This window comes from Paroedura picta, unplaced genomic scaffold (assembly GCF_049243985.1).
Source record: "Paroedura picta isolate Pp20150507F unplaced genomic scaffold, Ppicta_v3.0 Ppicta_v3_sca21, whole genome shotgun sequence".
Classification (NCBI taxonomy): domain Eukaryota; kingdom Metazoa; phylum Chordata; class Lepidosauria; order Squamata; family Gekkonidae; genus Paroedura; species Paroedura picta.
Genome location: NW_027518618.1, coordinates 3,822,780 through 3,841,081, shown reverse-complemented (window position 1 = coordinate 3,841,081; position 18,302 = coordinate 3,822,780). Strand labels below are relative to the sequence as shown.

At 56.9% G+C, this 18,302-nt stretch overlaps 1 protein-coding gene across 4 annotated transcripts in view; it reads left to right on the top strand.

The window, feature by feature from the left end:
- The window catches only part of PAK4 (p21 (RAC1) activated kinase 4), a 66,986-nt gene that overhangs the window by 39,737 nt on the left and 8,947 nt on the right, over nucleotides 1-18,302 (top strand). For 3 of the 4 annotated variants that reach the window (XM_077318599.1, XM_077318600.1, XM_077318598.1), the window contains exons 2-3: nucleotides 9,911-10,134; nucleotides 16,503-17,189. In XM_077318599.1, the coding sequence (XP_077174714.1) occupies nucleotides 9,931-10,134; nucleotides 16,503-17,189 (891 nt within the window). In that variant the 5' untranslated portion in view covers nucleotides 9,911-9,930. The remainder of the gene's footprint in view (nucleotides 1-9,910; nucleotides 10,135-16,502; nucleotides 17,190-18,302) is intronic. The other variant, XM_077318601.1, reaches the window with a different exon arrangement.

Here is an 18,302-nt window from a genome sequence, read left to right as displayed (position 1 = left end):
CAACCTTGTATCTTGTCTCCTCACCTGCCTATGGTTGTTCAGAAGAAGGTTGCTGCAATCTGTTGCCCACACCTGGCCAGACGGCTACACACCGTCTCTCCCCTCCGTGATCAAGCCCTATGAAGATAGGTTGAGGGACTTGGGAATGTTCAGCCTGGAGAAAAGGAGGTTGAGAGGGGACATGATAGCCCTCTTTAAGTATTTGAAAGGTTGTCACTTGGAGGAGGGCAGGATGCTGTTCCCATTGGCTGCAGAGGAGAGGACACGCAGTAATGGGTTTAAACTACAAGTACAACGATATAGGCTAGATATCAGGAAAAAATGTTTCACGGTCAGAGTAGTTCAGCAGTGGAATAGGCTGCGTAAGGAGGTGGTGAGCTCCCCCTCACTGGCAGTCTTCAAGCAAAGGTTGGATACACACTTTTCTTGGATGCTTTAGGATGCTTAGGGCTGATCCTGTGTTGAGCAGGGGGTTGGACTAGATGGCCTGTATGGCCCCTTCCAACTCTATGATTCTATGATCATTCCCTGTGCTGGATCTCGGTGAGAGAGACGTTGGCCAGGGGATGTGTGAGCAGGCCAGATTGGACCCTGCCCAGACTGGATCTGCTATTGGGGGTGCATAGAAACATGTCCTTGGAACAGTCGTAGTTGTGGCTAATGGCCGTAATAAGAGAGCTCAGAGGGGCGGCCATCTTCCGGTGCCTTGAAAGTGTCGGAATGTGCATGATTTAGCAGCCTAAAGAGAATCTCCTAGGGGGATATCGGAAGAGAAATGTCGCTAGCATATTCAGCTTAGGAACTTGGTGATATTTTTGTAATAATCTCTCCCTGTACCCTGATTGGCCCAATTAGAGACCTCCTACTCCCCCAAGCACACTTTTATTTATTAATTTGTTGTTTATATTTATTACTTTCTCCCTGATTGCCTCCAGAAGGACGGTAGTCAGCTACACAGTTAGGACTCTCTCTCTCTCCTCTCTTACAAAGTTAGTTCTACTTCCTAATAAAACTGTTTTAAGTATCTGGCACTCTTTGCATAAGTAAACTCTGCCAACAAAAAGATGGTTGTGATGGGAGTTCCTGTGGGCCAGAGGCCCCTTTCTCCAATGCCTGAATGTCGCTTTGATGGTGGTCACACTGCCTCATGGAATGAATTGCAATGCCCTGCAAGAGACTTTGAGGGGGGGGGGTGCCCAGGGGAGAGGAGCCTAAGGGAAAAACCGGCCAGAGTGCAGAACTGGCAATTGCTGGTTTCCCGGGGTCCCTCCCTTGAGTTGTGGCCTGTGTTTTCTCTGCATCTTCCCAAGGATGCCAGGCTCCAAGGGAAGGGAGAGGTGGGGCAGCAAGGAGGGACCAGAGAGCACTGCGTTCTTTTTCCTCCCAGCCTTTGTCGGGAGGGCTGTGGCTCCGTGGGAGAGCCTCTGCTTGGCATGCAGAAGGTCCCAGGTTCAGTCCCCGGTTGAACGGATCAGGTTGCAGGTGATACAGAATGCCTGTCTGTGCCCCGGACCCTCTGAGCAGATGATACTGCCTTGGATGGACCAAAGCAGCTTCATGTGCACCGACAGAATGGTAGGTGGGTTCTTCAGAGCCCACCCCTGACTCAGGTTGACCCTGTGAATGCTTCCATCTCGAGTAGAATTGTGTTGGCCTTCAAGGTCCCCCTGGACTCAAACTTTGTTCTGCTGCTTCTGACCCTGAATCGATCAGTCCCTAGTTGTGTGTCTGAGGCCTGGGTTCAGTCCCTTAACGTTTCATTCAAAGGGCTCTTGGGTAGGGGGGCCTGACAAGGGTCCTGTGGCCCTGGTTGAGATCCCCTGCTGTGACCTGAGGGGGGGGAGGTCCAAACCACAGGGAAGAGAGACCTGTGTTTGTGTCCGCCTCTTATTTCCCCTGGAGTAATCGCTCCTCATTGACCCGCCTCTGTGACTTAGGGAATAAGTGTCAGGGCTTCCCATACCACCTGAAAAAGGCCCTGGTCAGGGGTAGTCAAACTGCGGCCCTCCAGAGGTCCATGGACTACAATTCCCATGAGCCCCTGCCAGCGGCAGGGGCTCATGGGAATTGTAGTCCATGGACTTCTGGAGGGCCGCAGTTTGAACTACCCCTGACCTTGGTTCTAGTCTTGGTCCTCCTTACTTGGCAAAAGCGCCCGCCTGCTGCTTTGAAGACGCTTGGGGACCCAGGGCCTTGGTGGGGCAGGCTCCGTGGCTGAGGATGCTCGATGTGTTACTTCCTGCCGGCAATCCAAGCAGCGCTGAAAACCTGACCGTGGGTGCTCAGGTGGGTCATGGTAGTGTCACAGCCACCTTTTCGAGAGGGGAAAGGGCAGAGAAGACCCAGGAATCTGCCTTGTACTGGATCAGACCCTTTCCCCCTCCAGGTCAGCCATTTCTGCTCAGACTGGCCCAGTTCTCCAGGGTCTCTGGAGGGTCTCACCAAGTACATTTTGGACTGGAGACGGCAGGGATCGAAGCTGGGGCCTTCTGCTTGCCAAGCAGCGTCTCTGCCCCTGAGCCGCAGGTCTTCCCCTTAAAACCTCCTTGGAGCTGCCTCGTACTCAATCAGCAGGATGCCTTTGTGCAGCGTTGCTGGTTGGGGACGTTTCTCTCTGAAGAATTCCTTCTGGATTACTTTTGATACATACCGAGATATCAAGATTTAAACAGGAAATAGAGAAGACCTTTTTGATGATTATTCTTCGTTGCTTAAACTGAGACCGGCCATGCATGGATCGTTGGTTCCTTTCTGCTTCATATTGTACCGAGTCAGACCGTTGGTCCGTCAGAGTCCGTACCAGACACAGCCACTGCTGATATCCTTCACCCACACATGCCAAGGAGTACGCACCAGGCGCACAGCCCCAATCACAACTCCACTGCCTTATCTGCGACACAGATCCCGTCACGCTCTACTCTCCTGTAAGCCAGAGAGTCAGCCAGGCTGCTGGTGCACTGAATCTGGTACATGAGGAAGGCGGGGATGTGCTGACCGGATGGCCAGCAGCCTTCTGCCTTCCGGGCCCAGCTCATGCCTTCAGCCCCAACAAGGCAACCCAAGGCCCTCCTGGTTTTTAATCTTGTGGAGGGGCTGTGGCTCAGTGGTTGAGCGCTCCTTAGGCATCTCTCAGTCTCCAGCTAAAGCTGTCCACAGCCGGTGATGAACAAGACCTGTGACTGTGGATCCCCACGGAGAGGGTCTGTGGCTCCGTAGCAGAACTTCTGCTCGGCATGCAGAAGGTTGCAGGTTCAATCCCCGGCCTCTCCGCTTAAACGGGTGGGCCTCTGCCTGAGACCCCGGAGGGGCTGACAGTCCAAATGGACAGTACTGAGCATGACGTGGAAACGGTCTGATTCAGTGTGAGGTCGATTCAGGCGTCACTGAGTTGCAGAGGTGAAGCAACTTCCACCCCGCAGAGGGAGGGGTTGCCAGTCAGGTAACTGAACGGGATGTGTCAGAAAGCCATAAATGGGTGCTTAGAGCCTGCTTTCTCGGTGTCGCTCCCAGAACGGATCAGGATGAGGCCCCATGAAGAGGAATGTGCTTGTAAGTCCTTGCGTCTCTCCGCTTTCCCTCACAGCCCCCCTTCCCATTTGTGGGTTCTCTTTCTGCTAGGGTTGGGCAGGAGAAGGGCCACTGGCTGAGGGGGCCTCCGTGTCAAGTGGGGACCGAAAGCCGGCCTCTGATTGAGGAAGATCTCTGGGCTCAGTCGGAAGCCTGCCTGTGCTTCTGCCCATAGGAATGAGTCTGATGCAAGAGGCGGTGGGTTTTGCATCCGCCTCTCACTCTTCTTCCTGCTGCAGGTTTTCCTTTTTCAGCGGGCTGTGCGAGCATTTGGGACGGAGGTGGTGGGACGGAGTGAGTCGGGGGGGGGGGGTTGGACTACCGAAGCGCTTGGGGAGCCCGTAGGAGGGTGCTGGGCTCTGTGAGAGAAAAGCCAAGTCAGCCCTTGGAGGCCGGGCCCAGGCTGCCTGCTGGACGAGCTGTGTGTCCCTGGCGTTTTGGGAAGCCAGCGGGATGCCTGGGGGGGGGGGGGTTTGGGGACGCCGAGGGGCTCCGAACGTCCTGTCGCGTCTCCCGGGTAGCTTCTCCTTATCCCTGGCAGCTGGAGGAAGTAGACCGGATTATGCAAAATACATCTAATTGGTAATTGGGTTTGCTTTGCATAATTTCAGGGCGCTGGGCTAGGCTTTGGGCCTGGTGCAGATTAGTTTTCATTATCCACTCTAGTGTGTGTTTGCCCCAGGCTGCCTTTAGCCGCCGCCCCCCCCTCCCCAGTAGAAGTACTTGAGAAGCAGGTGGAGTTCTGTGAATTAACGCCTGCCAGTATGTTCTCTTCTTTGCTCATATATATGTGTGAGATTCTGGGTGTGAAATTGTGCTGCCGTGCCCTGCTCTTTGGGGACCATGCTAGCCTGGGCTCCTCTGGTGCTTCAGCTGCGAAGGACAGCCTGCCGTGTTTCACTGAAGTTATGGCAAACGGTGCATTTCTGTCCTGCCTTCCCCACCAATGGCAACCAGAAGTGGCTTACATTGTTCTCCTCCCTTCTGTTTCATCCTCACAACAACCCTGTGAGGTAGGCTGGGCTGAGAGTGGGGATTCGAATGCGGATTTCCCACACTAGCGCTTTCATGCCAGCTTTTCCAATCTCCATCTCCTTCCAGCAACACATCCGTCCGCTTAAGAATCTTTTCCTGGTCTCACACTTCAGCCACAACAACACACCGGCTCTCGGCTCTCTGGCTTCTGTTTGCCAGATTTTGCCACGGAAGCAACAAGCACTGACTTCTCCCCCCCCCCTACCTCCATCCCGCCAATTCCCAGGCTGCCCCCGGTGCTTGGGATGGAAGCCCACGGGCCCCTGGATCCTGCTGAGCAGAGATTCTCCTGCTGGAGAAATGTTTTGAGCTTGACTGGCCTCCTTTACATTTGATTCCGATTCTTTCTTCAGAGCCAGTGTGGCAGAGCAAGTGGGTCGTCTTCCAAGACAGATCTCGCAGGGACTTGGGGGTGGGGAGCTGCCAGGACATGGGGCAGGTTCGGGTGGCTCTGGCATGGGCTTCTGTCAGGCGTGGCCTTCTGGGCTTCTAGGGGGTGGCTCTGCTCCAGCTCCAAGCCCCCCGCCCCCCGGGCATAATCCTCCTTCAGGGGTGCCAGCCCTGGGGCTCCCTGGGGGCATCCAGGGTCAGGGCCAGTTCCAGCTCCTGCAAGGGTTCTGTTTCCCTGCGCAGGATTCGCTAAGGGGATAAAAGGCTTGGGCAGACTTTTGTCGGTCATCGGTTCACATCTAGCACAGGACGCCACCCGTCCTGCGGGAATCGCCCAGCAGCAGACCGGGAGCGTTCCGGAGGCCGCTTGGGCATCGGGGTCACGGAGGCAGCAGGGCCATGCCCTTCCTGCCCTTCCTGCCCTTGGGGTGAGGCTCCTTCCCAGCCGTGCCCTGTGTTCGCCTGCCTCTCTCGGCCATGCAGCGGCCTCGGCCGGGTTTCTGAGCTCCCGAAGGCTGACTCACCATTCCAGGAGGTGTTCCTTTCTCCTCCTAGTCCTTCTAGCTGCCCTTCAGGAGTTTCCTGTTCTTAAAAAAATGAGAATGGTTTTGTTTCCTTCATCGCTGTGTGCTGACACAAGCCTTGTAGTCCTCCCCCACCCCCCCCCACCCCCGGAGTGCCGTCTCATCAGCAGCCGACACCGTGCACCACTGAGGGCGTTTCGTTTCATTCAGTACATCTTTCCTTAACTGAAAGGGAGCGACAGGTGGGCATTTTGGGGACCCCAGACCCACAGAAGGCAGGCAGGGAAGTGTGAAAGACAAAGGGGACGTGTACCCATTCTGGTCCAGGCAGACGGAAAGCCCCCAAGAACCAGTCCAGAGAAGAAGGCGGGACAGTTAAGATGGTCACCTGCCCCCCTGCCCCACCTCAGCCAGGTGAGGTATGTTTCCGAGGAGGAAGCCAGACCACAGACTGGGCTGCTGCAGGTCCTCAGTGCGACCCCAACTTCTTGTTGACCAGAAGAGGCTGGGAAATGCCATCCCCCATGCGCGAACACACAGGAAGCTGCTGCATGCAGAGTCAGACTCTGGATCTAGCAAGGTCAGTGTGTGCTCCTGGGGCTGGTAGCAGGTCTGCAGGATCTCAGGTAAAGGGCGGCCTCTCACAGCACCCACAACCTGATCCTTTTAACGGGGGAATGAACCTGGGACCTCCTGCGTGCCAAGCAGAGGCTGTGCCACAGAAGGATCTTCTTCGCCCACTTGTTGCTTCATGCTCCTTTTAATACAACAGCAAAATACAACAGCATTGGGGCTGTCACTAGCGTGGAATTAACTCTGTTGGTTGCCAACGAGTGCGCTAGGAAAGCAGAACGTCCACATGGATGTGGCTTCAGAGCAGTGCAGGAGCCAGGAGTGCCGCTTTCTGTCCAAGGGGGAGCCGTAGCAAAGCGAGCGCAGAGCTGGGGGTAGAGGAGAGAGCTGCACGTGTGTGGCTGTGCATGCATGTTGTGCGTGTGCCTTCTCCTCATGGGACCAGAGTACGATAGTCTTAGTTGGGATGTTTTAGCTTTGAGGAGAGTTCAGCCTCGCTTTGATCCCCCTTCTGCGTCTGTTTGGCGGTCCGTGGCATGTGGAAAGCTCTCCTGCAGTGCCACATTTCAGAGCGATCCGCCCCCGTCCTGTCAGTCTTCTTCACTGTCCGACTTTCCCTCCCACACGTAGCAGTAGGGGAATACCGTGGCATGAATTATTTTGTCCGTCTCCAGCGACACGTCCTTCCCCTGAAGAACCTTTTCCAGCTCCTTCACGCCAGCGCTGCCCAGGGAGGAGGAGAAGGAGGGGGAGAGGAGAATCGAACCCAGCTCTCCGCTGCTCTTACCCACGACAGCAGGCCGGCTCCCAGAAGGGGAAAGCAGAGACTCTCTCGGATGGGTGTGCTCTCTTGCGGGCTCCTCCACCCCTCTCATGCAAGGCAAATTAATTGCCCGATTGTTCTGGCCCCGCTCCCGATGGGAGGCCGGCACTGGCGCTGCCCGAGACAGCCTTGCCTTAAGCAGCTGACTGGGCTGTCTCTCGTGTAGCTCGGATTCCCGGTCTGAAGTGCCACGCACGAAGGCCGCCCCTTATCGGATTCCTCAGAGGCACCCGGGCGAGAGGGATTTCTGCCGTGCAGGAAAGATTTAACTTCTGACCTTGCAAGGAGATCAGCCCTGATGCCACGGCAGGCAGCCCCTGCCGGCCACAGGAGGAATCTCCTCATGGAGAGCAGGTTTGGAGACATGCCTGTCGCAGGGCAGGGGGAAGGCCTGGCCCCCTTAGGCAGAGGGCAGCCCAGTTCATCGAAAACTAGCCTCCGGGGGCTTACCTGGTTCCTGAAAGCAGGTGTGTCTTCTTTGGGTCCCGGGGCCGGACGGTTGGAGCCCTCTTTGAACAGAGAGCGGAATCCAGAGTCCCCTGTTTTGGCCCAACCTTGGGGAGCCAGGAGGTTGTGAACGGGATCTGTTTGAGTCCTTCAGCCCCACGTGGACTTCCAGACCAGCAGTCCCTCCTGCACGATCGCTTAGAAGGTGCCGTCTCTGTCTTTATTCTTGTCTGGCTGAATTTGAGCCGAGGCCACATTGCTGTTCTCAACATTTGTAAAGGGCCTTAAACGGTCTCAGCGCTGGGAGTCCCTGGGACATATGGCTGCCACTGCCCATCTGTCTCAAGGCCTCCCTGGAACATTTGGTGTGGGGGTTGTGAGTGTGTGAGCCCATATTTCCCAGCGTTGGCCATCAGTGCTCCAGGAGCCTCTTTCTGAGAGGAGTTCCCCCCCCCCCCAGTTCCTTGAAGGGGCCCTTGTGTGGAGCTGCCTGTAAGGAGGGCTCTTCCTCCAGCCTGGGCTCTGCCATGTCTGATACTTGGGGCCTGTTGGAGAGGGGGCTCTTTCGGGGCTGTGGTGGGGAGGGAAAGGCGCTGTGAGGGGCTGCTGTGGTCTGCCTCTAGAATAGATCTCGGTGCTCCAAGCAGGATTTAAAGCTAGCATTTTTCCTTTCTTTGATCCGAGTCCAGAAACACCTTAAGATTCTGTGTCGGTCTGCAGTCGAACACCTAAATTGTTGTCCAGGGGTTCCTTAAAAACATATGAACATAAGAGAAGCCCTGTTGGATCAGGCCGGTGGCGCACCCAGTCCAACACTCTGTGCCACACGGGGGCCAAACCCAGGAGCCATCAGCAGGGCCAGAACTCCAGGGGGCCTCCCACAGTGGCCCCAACAAGGCCAAGCATCCCCTCCCCAGACAGAATGCTCCATCTATAGCTGTAAAAATACCCTCCTGAGCAATTCCGTGGTGCATGGAGTGTGGGAGGCCAGGAACCGGAGGGCATCAAGGCGCATAGCCTCTGATGGACTTCTGCCCCAAACATTTCTCCAGAACTTCCTTGAAGCTGTCTCCTGTCGTAGCTGCGGAAGTGAGCTCCATGTGTTGATGACTCTTTAGGACACCTTTTAGGTGCTGCGGCCCCATCTTTGGCAGCGGCGGCATGCTTAGGTGCGCATGCACACGCAGGCGCAGGTGCACAACAATCAAGGCGGCGTGGAGGCGGCCAGTGCCATGACTCCTGCTGCTGCCGGCTGCTGCCTCCGCCCTCCGCCCACCGCCCACCCACCCCCCTGCCACCCGCTGCCGCCTCTTGCCAGTGCAGTCCGTTCAGATGTAGCCGGGGTGGCTGGCTCCGAGGGGGAAAATACCTGGGGATTTGGGGTGGGAGGGGCCTCAATAAGGTAAAATGCTGTGTTGTTGTTGTTAAGTGCGAAGTCATGTCCGACCCATCGCGAATGATCCTCCAGGCCTTCCTGTCCTCTGCCATTCCCTGGAGTCCATTTAAGTTTGCACCTACTGCTTCAGTGACTCCATCCAGCCACCTCATTCTCTGTCGTCCCCTTCTTCTTTTGCCCTCCATCGCTCCCAGCATTAGGCTCTTCTCCAGGGAGTCCTTCCACCCACCCACCCACCCACCCTTCCTGCCTGCCTCTGCCTTCCTCCCTCCCTCCCTCCCTCCCTTCCCTTCCCTTCCCTTCCCCTTCCCTTCCCTTCCCTTCCCCGTCCCCTTCCCCTTCCCCTTCCCCTTCCCATTCCCATTCCCATTCCCTTCCCTTCCCTTCCCTGGCCTTGCTGCTTGGCAAAAGAGTCCCCCTCTCTGGTTGACAAAATGTATTTATTTTACTCATGATGATGTTTGTCAGAGAGAGGAAGTCAACATGATCAGCAGGAAGGGGCATCGAGTCAGCAACACAGTGAGGTTTGCAGAAACATGAAACCGAACGTGAGCATTAACATAACACATTAAACAATGCAGAAATTATGCAGCAGGCTCTTACACACGGCAACAGCCAGTGCATACGTGAGTGTCACTGTTCTTTTACCAAAGCCTCTTTCTGAACCCTTGCCTTTCCTGGATCATTCAGTTGCACACAGTGTGCAGGATGCCAGGAACAGGAGGGCCTCTGGCCTGCAGGGAGTGCCTGGAGCCCGTGGCTTCGGGGCCAGTCTTGGAGAGTTTCATCATAGTTTCTCCTGGATATGGGTCCCATAGGGGGCCAGCGAATGTACAAAGAAGCATGAGAGAACCACTTTGAGTGACTCTGCTGGAGAGCCTGGAAGGGCAGAGACAAGTTCTCCTCTGGTGGTGAAAATCGAGTACCCTGGGGCAGTCAGTCGTGCAACCTGGCCTACCTCAAAGGATTGTTGTCAGGACAAAATGGCTGGGCCGAAGTTCTTTGGAATAAGGGTGGGATAAAAACACAGGGGCAAGGACACCACGCAAAAACCACTCTCTCTACCCTCAAGCTGCTGCTCTGCAGATTGGCTAAATGTGGGGAGACGTCACGCTGGTGCTCAATAATGGGGGTGTCCCCTCTGCTTCCTTCCAGGCGTGCTAGCCGGCACCACCATGTTTGGCAAGAAGAAGAAACGCATCGAGATCTCGGCCCCCTCCAACTTCGAGCACCGCGTCCACACCGGCTACGACCAGCAGGAGCAGAAGTTCACGGGGCTGCCCAGGCAATGGCAGGGCCTCATCGAGGAGTCGGCCAAACGGCCCAAGCCACTGGTGGACCCCGTGTGCATCACGGCCGTCCAGCCTGGCTCGCAGAAGGTAGGGGCACCAGCTGAACTGGGGCGGAACTTGGTTCTTCTCGGCTTGCCTGCTGGGCGTAAGCGTGTCTTCCATCAGGGGCTGAGGCCGCTGCATAGGCCGGTGGTCTCTGGACTCCCCCTCCGCTGTCACCTGGCCCCCCTGTGTATGCAGGCCCTGGAGCCTTCACCCCTGCATAAGGGGGTTGCTTGTTTTGGGGAGTGGGAGAAGAGGAGGGGGAAACCTTCCTGAGTCCCAGACTTTAAAAGGATGTACAAGCCGGCTTCCAGAGTAGGTGCAGAGCCAGAGACAGCAGTTTTGCCAGTATACCTCGACTGGATGTTTGAATGGCTCTTGAAGTCTCCTTCATGTCTCCCATGTCTGTAGCTTGTGATCTCTGTGGGGGGGGGGGGAGTAGAGGCACGTTTGCCTCGCCAGGCAGTAGCTTGAATTTGGCTGCCGGAAGGGGCGAAGGAGCTGTATGGCACATGAGCAAGTAGTTCCCAAGTCTTGTCCTGCCCTGCTTGGCCAGGCTGGCTCCCCTCTGTGAGAAGGAGCTGCCATCGTGAGAACCGAGCATGGATGCAGCAACGGATGTGGGTTTCGATGTGCAACAAGATTGAGGCTCACGGCCACCTGCCTTTCTTTGATGTGGCGGCTTGGCTTGGCATGTGGCTTGGGCAGGTTCCTAGGAATGGGTGACAGTCACCCCAGCGCTGGCCTCGGCATTCTCAGGAGTTGGGTCATAGCAGGACAAGCAAGGAGCTGATGGCAGCTTTAAATGGCTGAGCCAGTTTGGTGTAGTGGTTAGGAGTGCGGACTTCTAATCTGGCATGCTGGGTTCAATTCTGCGCTCCCCCACATGCAACCAGCTGGGTGACCTTGGGCTCGCCACGGCACTGATAAAACTGTTCTGACCAAGCAGTGATATCAGGGCTCTCTCAGCCTCACCCACCCCACAGGGTGTCTGTTGTGGGGAGAGGAATGGGAAGGCAACTGTAAGCCGCTTTGAGACTCCTTCGGGTAGAGAAAAGCGGCATATAAGAACCAACTCTTCTTCTTTATTATCATTACTAGCTTCAAAGCCCGTTCCTAAGAACAGGCCTTGAAAGGATCCCCCCGCCCCTGGCCCTCGACCAGGGAGCTTAAGGTGGCTTTGGGCCACAGCTCGCAGCGGATCAAGTGGGGCGGGCGGGGGCTGGCCAGCTCGTTAGGGACAGAGCTCCTTAGCAGGTAGTCAGCAGGCCGGGAGGCCCTCGTTAGTAGGCCCTCCACCATGATCCTTTGCCCAGGGCCTCTCCCCTTACCTGCTTCTGGCTCCAGGCACTGAGGTGCATCTGAGAGCAAAGAGGCTAGAGTCCAGGGACAGAGGGCGGGAGCTGCAGGGGCAGAGCCAATCAGGGTGCAGCGAGCTTTTCTGCCCGCTCCCTGATTGGCCATATTCCAACTTGGACAGCCGGACACGTTCCACCCCTCAGCCTGTTTCACAAAGATATAGAGGAACCATGGATGGATAAGGATTAATTTATTATTATTAATTAGCTTTATTGGCTGCCTCTCCGTAAGGTGATCTACAATCCCTCCTTTCCCGGTGGTTCGAGGTGGTTCGTGGCAACAGTTATAAACTTTTCCAGTTAAAACCAAAAGTAAAACAGCAAGCCCCAAATCACTTTGTTTAAAAGATGCCTGCCCATTCAAACCACCCCTCAGGCCGAGACCGTGCATTGCCTCCTGAAGATCTCCAAGGAGGGCCCCACCCTCGCCTCTTCAAGGAGCCCCTTCCCCAGCCCCTTCCTCTTCAAGGAGCCCCTTCCCTGGGAAAGGCCCTGGCTCTGCTCAGTGCGAGAGCCCGCCTGAGACCATTGATGCAGAGGGATACATGGAAGGAGATAGTCCTTCCAGCCTGTGGGAGTGCTGAGGCTGCCTTGTTGGGGCAGAAGGAGCTGGGGCTCTGGCTTCTCATGAGGAACAGCCAGGGGTGTAGGAGCCAGGATTTCTTTCTGCTCAGGGGACTGGGTGCCAGCTGGATTCCGGACCCCGTTCTGAGTCAACAGCAGCCCAACCAGAACTGGGAGTTGTTTGGCGAGGGGAAGGGGAAGGGCTTTCTCCGTTGCCGACCAGCCCTTCCGGAGAGCACGCGGGGTGGTTAGTTCGCTAGGTAAAGACTGACCACGCTAGAGGCCTCCTCCTTGGCTGCAACCCACAAATCACATCCGAGCCTCCCCACCGCTTTCTCCCCGCGGCAGTTGATGCACCTCTTTCCCCAGGGCAGTGCCCTTTGCAGCCTAGTTCGTGCCCAGCATTTCTGGAGGTAGAATGTGGGTTGTGATGCAGCGGGAGACACCCAGGCCCCCCTCCCCCCGCTTGCCTTGTAAACTCTGTGGCCGTTTTGCTGAGGAGGGCGAGGTCCTTGGCGCTGGAGTCACTCCCTGTTTTCGGCCTTGAGGCGAGTCCACGTTGGGAGCTGCAGCGGCAAGACAGGGCCCTGGCGGCCCTCCCGGAAGGGTGGTGTACCACTTCCCTCAAAATCTCTCTGGGTCGCCCCATGGGACACGTCCAAAGCCCAGTCCAAGCAGCAGGCTCCTCGTGGCCTGTTTTGCAGAGGGCCAGGCCCTTCCTGGGACTTTTTGGGCTGGCATCGGATGCTGTGGGATATTTCTCCCCTTTGGTTTCTCCTGCAAGTGCCTTTCTTGCTGGGGCTCGGATAAGTAGCTGGCTTCCAAAGAGACTCAAAGGAAAAGATGTTGGCCATCAAGCAGCGAAAGGTTCAGATCCTGCCACGGGGCGTGATAGCCCTCAGTCGGGAGGCCTTTGCCAGAGGACAGCCCTGCCGTTCACCCCCAGGGGGTTTGGGGGCCCAGCCCTCCGAGCCGTAAGGGGCAATTTAAGGAGGCTAGATACGGCCACAAGGAATCTGAGCCGTTTTCCCAACAGGGCTTCTCTTTGGCCTTTGCACCAGGGTAATAAAATCAGCAATAAAATCCAGAGAGAGAGAAAAGGAGAAGAGAAGGCAGGGGAAGCATTTAAATTGCATGCCTTAAAGGCAGCTTGTTCGTTTATTGTGCGGCTTCTATGCCTCCCCCTTGCGATTGATCCCCTCAGGGTATCGCTCACCCTTTGGATCCTGCGGGCACTTTTGGAATTCTGACACAGCGTGCCGGACGCAGCCACAAAATGGCGGCTGCAGGAGGCGGAGCCTGCTTCAAAATGGTTGCTCCAGCTCACCGTCGGTCTTAACAGTGAAGATTGCTGTGCTGTGGTAGCAGCGGCTACCCAAGCAATGTGTAAAATATATCTGCCCAGCCAGTCAGCAGCCTCGCAGGGCTAAAGCACCCCCTGGCCCAGCCCACTCCCTAAAAATACTTGGCATGTGCCAAGGTGCCCAGGGCCACTGTGTTGGGGACCCCTGCCATAGGTGACGGGAAAGCTTTGCGAAGAATTGGGGGGGGGGGGGTTGACTAAAATTGTAGACCAGGTTTGGGCAAACTGTGGCCCTCCAGATGTCCATGGACTACAATCCCCATGAGCCCCTGCCAGCGATGCTTCCGGGCCCAGAATTGGGAACTTGTCCTTGCCTCCTCCTCTTCCACTCGTCTCCTGAGCTGTGGATCCTTCCGGCCCTGCTTCCTTTTCCAGATCCCCCGCCAACCGACCTCTTGCTTTTCTCAGTTGCTGAGGACTGGTCCCTGAGCCGTCTGATAAGGAAGTCTTTATGTGCCCGCACGGTTTGCATGAAAACAGTCTCCCAGTGCGGGGCTGTGAGTTCTGTGCAGACCTGCCAAAAACCTCTCGCACATTAATACAGTATTCAAAGAAGGGGGCTGGAGTTGGAACCAGGGGGCGTCCTGGAAGTGAGACCCCCACTGTTTTGTGTCAGGAGACTCCCCTTTGCCCAGCCCCACAAGTGAGCCTCTCAGGACTCAGTTCCATAGGCAACAGAATTCAGAGGTTAGCTGTGCTGGAGTGCGGTCTCTCAGGTCCTCCCTGGACACAAATCTAGCTTTAATCCAGATCATGCTGCAGGAGATACCGTGGGGGGTTTTCATGTTTGCGTACAGAGTGCTGGATTGTTGGTAAGAAGGCTAGCTTCTCTGCTTTCCCTGACAAGCTGGCGTTCTGTGTGCAGGGACTGTTATTTATGGAGCAGCCTTTAAACTCTTAATGTCCAGGCCAAAGGGCATTAGGGAAGAGCCTTCCACCCCTGGTTCTGGAGATGCCGTAAACTAGTTCGGCTTCATCTTCTGCAGCAAACTCCGGCTGTTCTCTGTGTTTAATCATGAATGCAGAGAGAGAGAGAGAGTCCCCTGCACTCCCAGCACGCATGTTATCCACAGCAAGGCTTTTCGGGGCTCTTTTGCAGCTATTGCAAAGGGGCCGAGCTGAAAACTGTTCTCAGGCAGGGGGAGTTCTGGGCCAGACAAAATCATAGAATCCTAGAGTTGGGAGGGATCAGCTCATGTCCCCACAAAAGCCTATGCCAGGAAACAAAACGTCTCCGATTGGTCTTCCAGGTCCCCCCAGAGGTCTGTTCTTGGTTTCCCATCTGGTACAAGCCGAATGAGATCTGACTTTTCCAAGCGCCATCTGCTGGCTATTCACAGGGGGGGGGGGGCTTAAAATATTTCAGAACCAAGTCTGACTGGGTTTAAACCCCGTTAAGACATGAGATAAATAACATCTTAAGATGGTTGGGCAGAGAGTTTGCTTGCTCAGCCACTGAAGGGAGAATCCTTTTTGGTTGCAAGCCCTCCCCCCGCCCCTTGTTTTTCAGGGGCAGCATTAGCATTCTTGGTACCCATACTGTACTGTAGCCAGAGGGCACATAAAAATGTGCAGTATCGTGGGGGAGAGTACCACCCCCTATGGGACCCTACAAGGTGCGCAATAGAGCCTTCCCCTCAGCCACCCTCTGTGTCCGGTTCCGGAAAAAGGAGCACAGCCATTGAAGGGCTGTCCCCCGAAGCCTGGCCCCGGTGAGGCGGTGGGCCAGTAACTCGCGGTCAAATGCAGGCGACAGATGGAGCAATATGAGTATGGCTGAACCGGCCAATCCAGCTAGTGCTGGAGATCATCCACCAAGGTGACCAACGCCATCTCCACCCCGTGGCCAGGATGGAAGCCTGTCTGGTATGGGTTGGGCACCGAAGCCTCCTCCAAGTAAGCCAGGAGCTGGTCTGCCTTTCCCAGAAACGCAAGATGTGAAACCGGGCGGTAGCTGGCTGGGTCCCGAAGGTCCGGCAATGCTTTTTTCAGACCACCGCCTCCTTCAGCGCCTCTGGGAACTCCCGGGTAGGCAGGGAGAGGTTGATAATCTCTCCCAGAGGGCCTCCCATCTGCTGCTCACTCGTTTTGGATAACTAGGATGGGCAGGGGTCAAGGGGGCAGGTGGTCGCCCTCACTTGTCCTCTTTGGTTCCTGAGAGCCACTGAACCCATCAAATGTATCCCCCCGAGGTGGCCAGGAGGCCTCTAGTTCCCTCTCCGTATTAAGGGTGGTGGGAAGTCCCAGCAGAGCAACAAGACTTTGTCCGCGAAAAAGCTCGCTGATGCCCGACAGCCAAGAGTCCGTGGACGGCTCTTCTGGCGCCCTTCTTTGTGGCCGGTCAAGGATCGGATCACCCTAAATAACTGGGCCAGGCAAGCCCTTGCGGACGCGATAGAGGCGGCATAAAACTCTTGTTCGGCCGCCCTAACCGCCATCTCACGCGCCCTCCTCAGCGTGTGGCAGGGTGCTCTTGCCGCCTCCTGCAACTCTTCCGCCACACTCGCTGCAGCCGGCTCCCCTCCCCTTCCTCTCCTGCAGCTCCCCCGTATTGCAGGGGGCCAGTCTGAGTTGAGGGCGGAGAGGGCACCGGGAGCCCTGTGGGGAGCCCCCCCGTCCTCCACTGGCACGCCAGCTCGGATCCCGCAGAGCCTTCAGGAATCCAGGCAGCTCCATGACCCTCCGCAGGGGGGCTAAAGTATGCCCTCCACCCACACATTAACAATGTGTGGCTGGACTTGGGTCACAGAAGCCAACAGGTTCTCTTCTGCCCTGCAGAGCATCATGTACAATATCAATAGCGGTGCAGGATAAACAACGATTGTGGGCCCACGGGGGCTCCTGGAAGGCCCGGCTTCTCCAGCGCATGAATGCCCACTTGCCTGCCTCCCCCTCCCCGTTGGCTTGCTTCTCTGTTTTGTTGTCTGCCAACACCACCCCAGTCATGTTGAGCATGTACCAAGCATCTTAATTTCTTTTCTTTTTTTTCCCCATTTTACATTGCTTATCTTATTCTTTGTTTGTGTGTGTGTGTGTGTCGTACCGTCTTGTCCCTCCCTCCCTCCCTCCCACCCCCCTGGCATTTTCCTGTGCCTCCCCCCCACCACACCCCCCCCCCGTGTGCGAAGACGATCGTGCGAGGGAATCGAACCGCCAAGGACGGTTCCCTGGCTTGGCTGCTGGATGAGTTTGAGAACATGTCGGTGTCACGCTCCAATTCGCTGCGCAGGGACAGCCCTCCCCTCCCGGCCCGGCATGAGCACCTGTACCAGGAGAACGGCCTGAGCGAGGCCTGGGCCAAGCCCCGGTCCCGGCCGCCCAACGAGGAGGGGAGCCGGAGCCGAGAGGCCAAGGAGCGGAGCCGCCATTCCTCCCGGAGCGAGCCGGACCATGGCAGAGAGCGGAGTAGGGAGAACAGGACTGCCGCGCAGCACCCGCGGGGGCAGGAGCCCCCAGGCAAAGCGCCCCAGCTCCCCGGCCACCGGCCCCCCCCTCCCGAGTACCACAAGGCCTCCTCAGACGGCAGGCACAGAGCCCACGAGCGGGACGGGAGGAAGGAGGCCTCGACGGAGAGGGAGTCGTCCGACCGCGTGGTCCGGAGGGAGCGTGCCAACGGCCCCGAGAAAAGGCCCAAGTCTACGTTCGCGGGAGAGATCAGCCCACAGTCCCCCCGGGAGAAGCGGCCTCTCTCGGGACCCAATATCCGGACCCCGAACATCCCCATCTCCGAGGGGGTCATGAAAACGGCCCAGCAGACCGGGCGGCCTTTTAACACGTACCCGCGAGCCGACACCGATCCCATCCGGGGCTCTCAGGTAAACGTTCTCCACCTGGCCCTCTCTGGGCCTGCCGGGGCGGCCTCTGTGGACCTCTCACCTTCCCAGTCCTGAGCTCGTCACCCGTGGAAGATGCTGCTTCTCTGGCCTCCGAGCGGCGGAAGGGGTTTCGGCCTTTTCCTGTGGCGCTGGTCCCAGAGCCTCACTCTTTCTGCTTCCTCTGTGCCTCTGGCCACGTTGCTCATGCGGCCCCCCTCCTGCTGCAGCTCCTCGCTTGTCCTCCCGCCCTGCTTTCCCCAGCGCTGCCGTCTTTGGCTTCCACTAACTCGAGCCACTCCTGAGGGACACCCACCTTCCGCTTTTCTCCTCTGTACCCCTGCGTGTCTGCTCTGTTCACAGCCTTCTGTTCCACCTTCTCCCCTCTGCCCCGTACAGCCGCTAGATTAGCTCTGGGAGCTCCAAGGGGATCTGCAGCACCCCTGCCAGGGGGTTGGTGCCTTGTCCCGGATGGTTTTCACTCCGGCACCTTCCTGCTTCTGCCCAGCACACGGCCATCCTTAGTCACAAGTTCCCTTCACGTCCTACTCACCTCTCGCCCTGTCCCTGGTCTTCATCTCTTTTGCTCCTCTCTTCCCTTCCGCCGTTGGTTCCTGGGGGTGCTGGGCGGACTGACTCCCCTCCCCAATTATGGTGCTGCTGGTCCAGTAAGGCCCAGTTTGACGTGAGGGGATGGCAAATGGGAGGAGCCAAGACTCAGGCTGTGACCTCTGCGTCTCCAGCCGAGAGGTAGGAAGGCTGGGGAAGACCTCGCTGTGGGTTTCCAGAGTGCAGCTGTCAGGGAGAGCCAACCTGGTAAGGTGGTTAAGAGCAGCGGCTTCTAATTGGGTGAGCTGAGTTTGATTCCCCACTCCTCTCCATGCAGCCAGCTGGGTGACCTTGGGGTAGTCACAGCCCTGATAGTGCTGTTCTCACAGAGCAGTAACATCAGGACTCTTTCAGCCCCACCTACCTCCCAGGGTGCCTGCGGAATGCAGGAAGGGAATGCAATTGTAAGCCGCTTTGAGATTCTTTTGGGTAGAGGAAAGTGGGGTATAAGTCTTCTTCAGTAATCTCAGGGCTCTCTCAGCCTCCCCACCCTCACAGGGTGTCTGT